Genomic DNA, 12,197 nt, shown 5'->3' with positions numbered 1-12,197 from the left:
TGTCAGCTGACCTCCGCGGAAACTCATGCGCAATAACGTCATCGTGGATCGATTGCTTTTCCCTGGACCCAGCTCTAGAAAGCGACACGCTAATTGGCTGAGACTAACACCGCCGATCTGTATACAGTTTAGCAGTTAGCGCTCATGCTAACTGTAGCTGATTGGTTCCATTGTCGCAGATAGAGATCTGCTGAAGGCGCGCTGCTGTACGCTAACGGCTGTCTCTTAGCTTTCCTGCCAAAGTCACCGCGAAAGGTCCCGTTTATTATGGCGTTTTCTAAAACATGGAAGCAGTGTTGAGCCTCGTGTCGTTAACTGTCACGAAGGTTTTACAGTTCTCCGGACTGACGGACAACTGGAATGCCCCGAGGGCCAAAAAGATGGAGGAGAAAGCGTTAGAAGTGTACGGTACGTTCAGCCGGTAATGGAGGCTAATGGAGGCTCTGGTCTCATAAACAGGGCTCTACTGCACTGTCAGCTAACCTGTATACGTACTGTAAGTCTGTAAACCCACTGCCAGGATACTGACAATAAATACCAACGACTGTAAATAATGTTAAATACATGCAGTCAGTGATGACTACCGCCACACTGTAAGAAAAACTATCTGAGTAAGAGTTTTCTGTCAGTTTTGCTCGCAGATGATTAACTCATTCACTGCCAGCCATTGGCAGTGAATGAGTTAAACCCATTGACTCATTCACTGCCATTGACGGCTATAGACGTCAATGGCAGTGAATGAGTTAAATCACGCGCCGAAGTGTCGACCGTGTAATGAGCTTTAGCAGGTGTTATAGATTAGTAGTAAAAACGTAAACTGTTGAAGATTAAGTTAAATGTGAGATTATTGAACTGGAGTTTGGTGCGACGAAAGAAAAGATTTGTCTGGTTAAACATGTGGAAAAGGTTAGAGAATTAAAACTTACCCTCAACATTTGACCTATTTTTAACTGTCCTCCTCAGTAAAACTACATGAAGTTTCCATCCACTCGTCACAGGCTTGAACCTCACAGTCATTTTGGGCTTTTAATGATTTCTTTGAACGGTTCTTCTTCCAGGATGGACAGTTTTAAAAAACAGGATCTGGGTGCTCAAGTCTGAATTGATTTTGATGTTTACGTGCACATGCTGAAAGCTTGTGATAAATGATGTTGGAGGTTCTGTAATGTCTTTAAACTTGGCCGAGGCCTGTTAGCTTCTCATTAGTGATCATGGTTAATTACAGATTCTCTCTGCAGCATAAAAAGGATTTGTTTGACAGCATTCACTGGATTGACCAATACTGGGAACAACGGGAAAGTCCAGCCATCTCAGTGAAGATCTGAAAAGCAGAAGTGCAGATTTACACAAGTTGGGAAAGTCTCTCTGAGCCGTTTCTGAGCAAGGATCCAAGATCACACAAGTTACTCAGATCTGTCCCCACTGAGGTCTGGGAGAGACCCAGACTGTCCCCCTCAGCTCAAATGAGCAGCTAGCCGGGTGAAACGGGGACACAGTCAGGAGTTCCAACAGGACAACGATCTCAAACACATCAGAACTGGTTTTGGAAAAAGCAGGCTAACACTGGGCTTAGCATTGAGCGTTTCAAACCCCTGAAAATTTGTGGACCAGTTTAAACGAACTCGACTGATTCAGCAAAGGAGAGCAGTCAAATATCAGCCAGACGTGCCAGAAGCTGGTTGATGGATACAAAAACATGTGGTTGAGGTGCATCTTGCTAAGAGGCATTTAACCTGACATTCGTGGGGGTGTATGTATATATCTGAGCCTGACAGTCTTGAGACTCACTTCCTTCACAGTCACCTTCCTACAGGTCTGCTCTGCAGCAGGAAAAACTCAGAATTTCTTGGACTCTTCGTATCGTTCTCAGTTTGTTTCAGCTGATCCTCAAACACGAGGCTTTGCCTGTTTTCTCACTTTAATCTCGCCGTCATGTGACTCACGTTTTCTTTTTCTGCCCTCCATCAGATGTGATCAAATCGATCCGTGACCCAGAGAAGCCCAACACCCTGGAGGAGCTGGAGGTGGTGACGGAGAAGTGCGTGGAGGTGCAGGAGCTCGGAGAAGACGAGTACCTCATCATCATCAGGTTCTCCCCCACCGTCCCCCACTGCTCCCTGGCTACGCTGATCGGTGAGTCGATGATTGAACCAGGTCTGAGTTATTTCAGCTCCTGTTAGGAGGACAACTCAAAATATTCCAGATAATCTATTTCTAAGGTTTATGGAAAATCTTTGCAGGAGACGCTTACAGGAGGAGCCGCATTTGAAAAACGAATCTTAGCTTCAACAAAAAGAAACCAGAGTGAAAGATCAACATGAGCCTAAAGACAAGACTGAACACTTAAAAATGAAATCGAGTTAAAAACAATCAGGAACTAAAAAGTTCAAACAACCACCAGTCACACAAGAGTCTGTGATCCACCCCAGAAGCTGTTAGTTGGGATGCCGTGTGCAGTGTAAGTAACACTGCAAACCTCATAAACTCCTGTTTTATCTCCTGGAGCACAGAGACATGTGTCCAGTGTTTAAACTGAGAAAATGAACCACTATGATAAAACAATGAGCTCATTTTGAATCTGATGGCAGGAACGTGTTTCTCACTGCGGCGTCCGCTCGTCTTTTACATCAGCGCATAAATGTCTGTGAGCCAAAGAGAGCAGCTGCTCGACGTAGTTTTGTGCAGATTGTGAACCTCTGCTCGTCTTTCCTTCTCACACTCTTTTTATTCCCAGACATGTTACTGACCTGCTGCCAGTGACCCGATTACCTCGGCCGAGGTGACCCGCTCTGTGTTTGGTGTCATTCTGTCTGTGGACGCGTAGCTGGATACACTGTGTCAGGGCTTCAGGTAGAGCAGGGTCAGGTTAGTTTCCATGATTCTTACAGGTGTGCTGTGTGTTGTCACCATATAGAAAGTACTGTCTACAGATTTCAAAGTATGTAAGTGTCGTCAGGTTGGTCAGAAATATACTGCAGTATAATATTATGTAATACTACTTAGTCCTGCATACAGTTTGTGTAATCAGAGTAAACCTCTGTCACACTGCCCGTATCTGCAAACTTGTTAAAGTAGATTTAATAAGAGCAAAGAAAACAAATGAACATGTAGAAAACAGCCTCGTGCTCAGAGAGCGAGCTGCCCCGCTGCTTCTCCTTCTTACAAAATGTTCCTCTCTTCCATGGAGAACAGTAAAAGTCTCAGTTTAAACATTTGATTTGTTTTCTCTCTTCTGTTGGGAATAAAACATGAATATTTATGAGAGCTGCACATCGCTGAATTCTTGTGCAACGGGGTCGTAACCACCTGATTTATTTTAATTAGAAGTTTGTTTCCCTTTTAATCACAGTCCAGTCTCTCCATCACCTCTGTAAGGCCACAGAGCTCGTACTTATTATTCTGGACGTCCTCACAGCGGCGGCGCTGCAGTGACAGAGTCCGCCCGAGGACGCTCTTCATGTCATGAGCAGCAGGAAATAACCAGCGCCTCGCTTTTAGCTCAAAGCGATCTCGTGTGTGTGTGTGTGTGTGTGTGTGTGTGAGTGTGCGTGCAAAAGCAAATAAAGTTTTAACCAGACAGCGCTGCTGCATCATGGAGAGTCTTTTAACACAGCTGTGGGGGGGTCTGGCCCACAGCTGTGGCTCCATTTTTGGATGTTTTATCGCCCGCTCCAGCTCCTTTTCCTATTTCTATCAAACTGTCGGAGCGACAGAGTGAATCTACTTCAAGACAGACTATATAAAACCCAACATATGCTGTGGCAGCTGAAGACATCACTGTGGGACTATGATTAATTTAGCAGCTAATGGCAGAAGTTGGTTCTTTTTGAATGGGAGGCTGCTCTCACAATGTGTTTATTGTTGTTGGAGTGATTTTGTTAAATGTTGTCACTGTTGTGCTTCAGTTTGTAAACCTTTTCTTAAACGGCATGTTTAGATATTCTTTTGTTCTCCTCCCCGGCCTGTTGAATGGTGGGGGGGCCGTAATGTTTAACTACAGGCACAACTACAGATTTCCTTATCTTGTGAAGGATGTTCAGCCCCGGCCATTTAGGGGCTCCCCTATGCTTGTATATGGTGAACCATTAAAGTTAAGCTGTATACAGGTGTGGGGAGATGACCTTTGGATAACCAGGAAATGTGGTTAAACAGTTGTAAGCATATATTGTGTGGCAGGAAGTCATGTATACAGAGACACACACAGACACATACACATTCATTCACATGCTCACACACACACACAGTGCCTTAGTTTTTATGGCACGTGCTTCTTCTCATGTTTGATGTTCCTGTTTGCTGTTTTCCTCATCAGTAAACTCTGACACACACTCGTCTAATCTGCTGCTAACGTTGCTCTTCGTCAGTGTCTGATGGGCTTCTTCTGTGTCTGCAGGCCTGTGCTTACAAGTCAAGCTCCAGCGATGTTTGCCGTTTAAACACAAGGTGAGTTTCAGCGTGACATAAGTCGCTGCACCCAAACCACAGATGACACATTTTCACCCCGGATTTGAACCTTTGTATTTAGCAATTAGCATCACCTTTTCCCCCGCCCACTTTCTACTTTTGGTCAGGGTTTAGGCGGAGCTCGTCATGGTCTAGGTTAAAATGCGCACCCGCTTCTCAGTGATGCCACAACAAGGTGGTCAGCTGACCTCTGCCAAATGACACCTTTGCTTTCAGCCATTTTCTGTATAGAGCATCTAGCAATATAATTATAGAAGTTTCACCCGGTGCTGTTTTTGTGTGCGTAGACGTTTGAACTGCCTTCCAAACTCAGACGTGACAAAACAAATTGAACGTTCCCACAGAGAACAAAAGGAAGCGGAGGAGTCGAAGCTTCCTGGACAGACACAGCTGTTCTGTCATTAACACATCAATGAGCGGCACTCGGAGAAACGGAGGCAGGAATACCGCTGTCGACGAACCCTCCGCTGGCCTTGGCAGCCCGTTAGCGGTTTATTCATGAGCTCGTTGGAGAGGTTTCAGCATCAGAGATCGAGGAGTTCTTGGACTGCTATCAGACAGACCGGAGAGGGTGCAGGCAGGTGGAGAGCTGCAAGCTTCATCATTAAAGCTGCATTACAAACGAGTCGAGTAGCCTCTTAATTAGAGGAGTGATTTTAATCAGCAGTGCTGGACAAAGCAGCTTCACACTGGCAGAAAAAGTTATCAGGGTAATGAAAAGTTTGTTTAATGGAGCCTGATTTCTGCAGGAAGCTCTCACTGACTGTTTGCATAGCAGTTAATCCAAACCACACAGGAACATTAAAAATACAGTGAGTGATTATTTCAGGTTATTTGCTACAAAAACTCATATTTGTATTATTGGTATTTAATCCTCTTCCTGATTCTCACGAAAAATAAACTCACATTCTGTTAAACGTATAATTAATAGGTAACACATGAAAAGTGCATAAACATGCTCATTTATTCCTGATGTTGTCCTAATTACTTTTTACCGGCAGATTAGACAAGCCTGACGAGCACTGGTTAAATAACAACAACAGCTGGTTATAAGCTAACACTTTTCATGTCTGTTCTTCTCATTATCAGTTTGATTTCATTCTCACATCATGTGAGAGTTTATTCACTTAGTGTTCGAGTCCGAGAAAGTTGCATCCACTTCAAAAAAAGTTTCACTAATGTTGCCTAACAGTGGCTAACGGTGCCCGACAGTGGCTAACAGAGGCTAACAGTGCCCGACGGTGCCCGACAGTGGCTAACAGAGGCTAGCAGTGCCCGACAGTGGCTAACAGAGGCTAGCAGTGCCCGACAGTGTCTGACGGCGCCCGACAGAGGCTAGCGGCGCCCGACAGAGGCTAACAGTGTCTGACGGCGCCCGACAGTGGCTGACGGCGCCCGACAGAGGCTGACGGCGCCCGACAGAGGCTGACGGTGCCCGACAGTGGCTAACAGAGGCTAGCAGTGCCCGACAGTGTCTGACGGCGCCCAACAGAGGCTGACGGCACCCGACAGAGGCTAGCGGCGCCCGACAGAGGCTAACAGAGGCTAGCGGCGCCCGACAGAGGCTGACGGCGCCCGACAGAGGCTGACGGCGCCTGACGGCGCCCGACAGAGGCTAACAGAGGCTGACGGCGCCCGACAGTGGCTAACAGAGGCTAGCGGTGCCCGACAGTGGCTAACAGAGGCTAGCGGTGCCCGACAGTGGCTAACAGAGGCTAGCGGCGCCCGACAGAGGCTAGCGGCGCCCGACAGAGGCTAGCGGCGCCCGACAGAGGCTAACAGAGGCTAGCGGTGCCCGACAATAGCTGACGGTGCCCGACAGTGGCTAACAGAGGGTAGCAGTGCCCGACAGAGGCTAGCAGTGCCCGATAGAGGCTAACAGTGCCTACAGAGGCTAGCAGTGCCCGACAGAGGCTAAAAGAGTTTTTAGATGTGTCCTTGATCCATCACAGCTGATTTAAATGGCTAAATGACCTCCTCAACATGTCCTGAAGTTCTCCAGAGGCCTGGTAATGAAGTCATGTGATTCAGGTGTGTTGACCCAGGGTGAGATCTAAAACCTGCAGGACACCGGCCCCAGATGTTCTCTTGGCCAAAGCTCTGTTAGTTTCCAGCGTTGTCTTCCTGCCACATGATAGCGTTTCTTTGCCCATTGGGGACCAAGTCCTATCACTGAAACCAGTCATCTGAGAGCGGTCTCAGTCATCGAGGGTTCACGCTGTGCACCGTCAGATTTCAGTTTTATCACACTCTGAGCAGCGTTCACGTTTCAAAGTTGAGTTTTAAATGATGAATGGAGTCTGTTGTTCTCTGAGGCGCAGGAATCCTGCTTTATTTCTGCTCTCCGAGTTTCTAATCCTAAACCACCTTCCTCTGTGTTTCTCGCTTTTATGCAGAGCCGGGCTTTCAAATCCTCTGTTAACTGAATAAAAGCTGGATAAATGACTCTGAAACAAGCAGCCCGTTAACAACGCTTCTTTTTCTTTGCCTTCTCAGTTGGAAATTTACATTTCGGAAGGAACACACTCTACTGAAGAAGATAGTAAGTCTGCCTCATTTATTTTTGAAAGGCATTTTCATGGATTGTGTGGAACATGCAGCTAGACGTATTCAGCAAAGACAGCAGGGGTTCAGAAGGATCTGAGCTTTTAGAAACTACAGATTGCCTTTTACCTGAATCTGCTGCTAGAAGCCAAGACGTTCATGGTATTTACTTTACACGTCTGACTTTGCTCCTAACCCTGTCCTACTGTTTTAGTCACATGCTACCCCGGCTCTGCACAGGTTCCTATGGTTACTATTAGTTTGACCGTCTTTAGGTTTAATTTACACAAAACTTAAGAACTATGGGATTAAAGTGCTCAACGTGTAAAGGTATTAGCATGTAGACAGTGCAAGATAAAAAAAAATAAAAAAAAATAATAATAATATCAAGACATTATCTGTACTGACAAGTTACATGAACGACTTTTAAAAAAGGGAGCAAACTGACAAAATACAGCAACAGGTGAGAGTGAAGAGCTAAAAATCCCCACAGAGCAATAAAGTGCGGAGACAAGAGGCTAAAACGCTGCATGAACATTACAGCACAGCCATGAGCAAGTGGTTCAGAGCACATGCTGTCATTAAGCATTAAAACCCTGAATCTGAAACCACAGCACTGATCCCACTGACGCTGATACCTGATCCAGCTCCGAGTTACTCAGAAATGTGGTGAAATCTTTACAAAGACTGAGATAAACCCGAGCTGGGAGCAACAGCAGAGGTCCTAGAATGGAGCCCTGAGGAACACCCCTCAATGAGATGATATGTTGGAGCTAAGCAGCGCTCTCTGAGCTTATTCCAGCTCAAACATTACAGGAGGGGGTGGCACGTGTGCGGGTTTCCGGTGTGGTCCAGTTGTCAGAACGTTTGTGTCGTCTCTGTTTTTGTCTCAGTTAACAAACAGATCAACGACAAGGAGCGAGTGGCGGCCGCCATGGAGAACCCCAACCTGAGAGAGATCGTGGAGCAGTGTGTCACCGAGCCGGACGACTGACTGCTTGGACCGTGTGTGTGCATGTGTGTGTGCGTGTCCATAGTGCCTGAAAATTACACTCAGAGGACTGCTGAACGCTCGCCTAAAGGCGGAGCCTCGTGTTGGCTCGCCGGACCGTGTCGGGGGGATTTGGGGTTTTGTTTTGGAGGCTCCTTACGGGGAACTCTGAGCCATAAAGAGTCAGAGGCTGAAGTCAAACAGCGTGTGCGTGTGTGTGTGTGCGTGTGTGTGTGTGTGTGTGTGTGTGTGTGTGTGTGTGTGTGTGTTCACTTTCTCATCATTCCCTGCTGGAGGGACTCTCCCTGAGCGGCAGCGTTTCCTCGCTGTCGTCTGCTAAAGGCGACGCAAGATGCTGCAGGCGGAAGTGGGTGGGGCAAACAGAGACTGTCCTACTTCCATGTCATCGTGCAGACTGGGTCGTTCTGTGGAGAATCAGAATCTGTGGCTTTACCTCCTTTTATATACAAGAAGAGAGAGACGCACAGATGTTTCCAGCTTCTCTTGTAATGGTTGTTTTTTGGCGCCTGTCCTTTTCTAAATGCACTTATCAAGATTTATCTGAGGGGGTCGTTATTTTTAATGAGTAAGATGTAAAAATCTAATTTAGTAAATAACCAGGCAATAAAATTAGATTAAAAGTGGACCTGTTTTCCTCGTTTTGTTCTTGTTTCCTGTCATAAATCTCCCGTTCCTTCATATTAACTTGATCAAAGTTTGTAATAATGAGCTCAGTGTATGTACAGCCCTGTGAGCCGATGGGTCAGGCTGCACTCACTCATTTTATCAGGCTTTTCTATTCCTGGAACTTTGTGATGTCACAGAGAACGGTGGAGCAGCCAGAACTGAAAGATCTCCCATGTACAGGAGTATTTTTTTTTTTTTAATAGCAGGCATTTTTTTTTTTTTTTTTCCAAGTTCATATTGATAAACATCTCAGTCGTCAACATTCTCTCAAGTGCTGCCGAGAGCACGCCAAAGCAGCGGGTGTCGATATCATCCCAACCAATCAGTCCGTCAGAAACAAACACCAGCCACAAACAAGAACGCGGCGCACATGACGTCCAAAAACAGAGATGAAGGTTTACTTTCACAGTTGCAAGACTAAATTTCCTGGTTTGGGAAAAATCTTCACCTTCACAGGAGTTTCTCAACGACCGCACAGAGGCTCAGTGTGAGCTAAGGGATTATTTTGAACTGCATATCATGCAAAGCTGCTAGTGAAGCACGGAGCAGATGAATCGTTTCATTTACGACTGCAAAGCTACAGCTGAGAGCCGCCGTTACAGACAGGAAGTGCTGGACAACAGCGAGGCTCTAAAGTTGGCTCGTAGGATCGATTCGACCAATAGCGACATCTGAGCCCAACTCCTGTACTAAATATCTCACCCTTATACTGGGCACTGATCCAGCTGCTGTCGGGTACTAATGAGACAACAGCTTTTTCTTTTTTACTGCATAATAATAATAAAAGTAATTGTGCTGAAAAACCACCACTGGCAGCTAAAATCACTGAAAACGCTCCAGAAACTTCTCATAATTACCCTCAAACTGTAACTACAACTCTGGCCACCAGGGGGTGACATGTCGCCAGCAAACTGTTGCAATCTTTCCATCTTCTACTTCAGTTTCCTCAACAGATTTGATCCCAGAAAAAGGGTGTTCTTAATAACCTGGTTAAATAAAGGTTGCACTGGCTCGCTGCACCAGGTTGTGGTACGAATGATGTTACATGAAAGTACAGCCCAGCTGAAGTTCATCCTCAGACAGGTCCACACCTGTCGAAGCTTCAATAAAACCAGATAAATGCACAACTCTTTGTTTCAAACTTGAGCGCCTCCCCTCAGGTGGACCTGCGTGTGAAAACTGTGTTTTTTCCACTGCAGTGATGTTGCATCAGCTGCTGGGGGCGCTGTTGGTCTTGGGTGAAGATCCTGAGAGGATGTAAAATGATAATTATACAGCTGTGTTATTTGAGGACCTCAGATCTGAACAATCAGGGCCGACTGGTCGACGTTTTCATCGCGGCTTTAAACTCCGCTGATGCTCGTTAAGAAGCAGCCCTTTTGACGTCAGAGTGAGTGTGTGGGTTTGTGAGGTCCTCAGGCTGCTCAGGCTCGTTGTTTGGCTGCAGACGGCACTTTCTGAGCTCTGCAGCTGAAGGGCTGACAACAACAACACAGAGGAGGTTTTAGACCTCTTCAAATCCCCTCACACCGACCGCTCACAGCCACCACACTGTTGTTACCAGGACTGAACACCGATTGCTGTTTTTCTCTTCCTCTCAAGAATGGAAAGTTTAGACGATGAGGGGGGAACACAAAGGTGAAAAGAAAGAAACGGTGAAAAGAGGCGATCACACTCAGAATAAAGCCTGAAATGTCATTTTTCTGCAGTCTACTGCCGATGGACTTCTCAGGCATCAATAATGCTTTTGGCTCTTTACCTAAAGCAATAGAGTCATCAGGATAGAGATGGTTAAAATTCCTCTCTTTGCCCCAAAATCAGGTTTTTAAAGCTTCCCTCTGGTTAAGTTGTACTTGTATCTTCCATGTAGCAGAATGATCCCACAGATTGAATTCAGGAGTCTCTGAGTGTCCTCTGTCGCTTTCCTAACGGTGTGTGCAGCTCTTGGCAAGCATGAAGGACTCACCATAATACGACCCCGGCTGCTCAGTGCTGATGCTTCCCAGTGTGCTTTCAGGATTCAAATGGACATTTTATGATGAAGGCATTTTGAGAATCATCACATGAATGTTCAGATGTTCCCGTGTGATCTTCTCGTCCTCCTTTCAAACTTCGTGCACTGCATAAAATGCTTTAAAAGCTAAAAGTCTGCCTCATCAGGGGCATTTCCAGGTTTGTTCTTTTCCAGGACTGACATGGTGGAGTGGGCAGGAAATCCGAAGAGGGGGTTGGAATTAAATACATTTTTGTTGCCTAAAATATGTGTTATAAGGTTAAGACCCTACAACAATATAAGGAAGAAAAAGCCAAACAATATGAGCAAGCACTTTGGCAACAGTGGGGAGGAAGAACTCCCTGTTAACAGGAAGAAGCCTCCGGCAGAAGCAGCAGCATCCACATTTATGAGATTTACAAAACCATCGCAATAATACAAAAAGTTTCTATATGTTTTAAATTGTGAATCTAATTTTGTTTTAGTTTTGATAGTATTTATAAAACATACAAAGTACATAATTACAAAAATATTCTGATGTTTTTTAGAAACTATTTTAAAACAGTTCTGTTTAAAACGATATTTAACGATAGCTACTGATTTTAAATGATGATGAAATTTAAAATGTTCAAAATGGTTAAATTTGTGGATGTCTTCATTGATGTTGTCTTATTATTACTTTTCAGCAAGTTTATCAATTTCTTTGTAGAATTAATTGTCTTTGCACATGTCAGTCTCGTCTCGTCTGGACTATTGTAATTCTTTGTTTACTTGTTTATGTAAAGCCTCTTTGGAGCGTCTGCAAGTTGTTCAGAACGCTGCTGCAAAGCTTCTGACCAAGTCCTCCAAGTTTTCCCATGTCACACCCCTGCTGATTCAGCTGCACTGGCTCCCCGTTAAATTCAGGATCCACTTTAAGGTTTTGACCTTGACTTTCAGGGCCCTGCATGGACAAACACCAACATATATAAGTGAACTTTTGCATCCATACATTCCCAGCAGGTCCCTGAGGTCATGTGACCAGGGCTTGCTTGCTGTCCAACACACGAGGCTGAAAACAAAAGGCGACAAAGCTTTTGGAACTGTGGCCCCCAGATTGTGGAACTCTCTCCCTTTGAGCCTGAGATCTGTGGACTCAGTGGTCGCTTTTAAAAAACAGCTAAAAACCCAAATTTTTAAACTTGCTTTTAGTTGATTTTTATTTTTAGGTTTTAGCTTCCGTGAAGCACTTTGTGATTTTTATCTTGAAAGGTGCTATATAAATAAAGTTTTACTTACTTACTTACAAAATATAGTTTTCAAGATACAGAACTCACGAGTGATATTACTCAGTTTATTTATTTTCAAAATAAACAAAATATTTTATTATTTGCACTTATGACGTGCTGCTGTATCGTTGTTTTCTTTCTTTCTTTTTTCTTTACAGTGAAAACATCCAATAATAACTGATCTTTGCGCGATTACACAACTCAGACCTCTTTCTGTATAATCTTCTCTCAGGGCATCAAATGTTAGATT

The 12,197-nt window shown here is 45.0% G+C and overlaps 1 protein-coding gene across 3 annotated transcripts; it reads left to right on the top strand.

Annotated features, from left to right (window-relative positions):
* Positions 1 to 156: 156 nt before the first annotated feature.
* ciao2a (cytosolic iron-sulfur assembly component 2A) lies at positions 157 to 8,236 on the top strand. Of its 3 annotated transcripts, XM_040038750.1 has the most exons (5): positions 157 to 408; positions 1,969 to 2,133; positions 4,394 to 4,443; positions 6,961 to 7,006; positions 7,902 to 8,236. In XM_040038750.1, exons 1-5 carry the CDS (start codon positions 285 to 287, stop codon positions 8,000 to 8,002), a joined length of 486 nt encoding a protein of 161 aa, XP_039894684.1. In that variant the 5' UTR covers positions 157 to 284; the 3' UTR covers positions 8,003 to 8,236. The 3 variants fall into 3 exon arrangements, with proteins under 3 accessions (XP_039894684.1, XP_039894686.1, XP_039894685.1); XM_040038752.1 differs by lacking the exon at positions 6,961 to 7,006; XM_040038751.1 differs by lacking the exons at positions 6,961 to 7,006; positions 7,902 to 8,236 and adding an exon at positions 4,809 to 6,952.
* Positions 8,237 to 12,197: the final 3,961 nt, after the last annotated feature.

The sequence above is a fragment of the Simochromis diagramma genome, unplaced genomic scaffold, assembly GCF_900408965.1.
Source record: "Simochromis diagramma unplaced genomic scaffold, fSimDia1.1 OVJJ01000366.1, whole genome shotgun sequence".
In the NCBI taxonomy this organism is placed as follows: Eukaryota; Metazoa; Chordata; class Actinopteri; order Cichliformes; family Cichlidae; genus Simochromis; species Simochromis diagramma.
The sequence above is the reverse complement of the archived record's forward strand: the minus strand, read 5'-3'. Positions and strand labels throughout refer to the sequence as shown.

What these genes read in the sequence shown, in the direction of transcription:
- ciao2a (XM_040038750.1), top strand. Translation starts at nt 285, where the DNA reads ATGGAAGCAGTGTTGAGCCTCGTGTCGTTAACTGTCACGAAGGTTTTA. An exon ending in CTCCCTGGCTACGCTGATCG is followed by an intron (nt 2,134 to 4,393) that starts GTGAGTCGATGA and finishes CTGTGTCTGCAG; the next exon opens with GCCTGTGCTTACAAGTCAAG. An exon ending in ACACTCTACTGAAGAAGATA is followed by an intron (nt 7,007 to 7,901) that starts GTAAGTCTGCCT and finishes TTTTTGTCTCAG; the next exon opens with TTAACAAACAGATCAACGAC.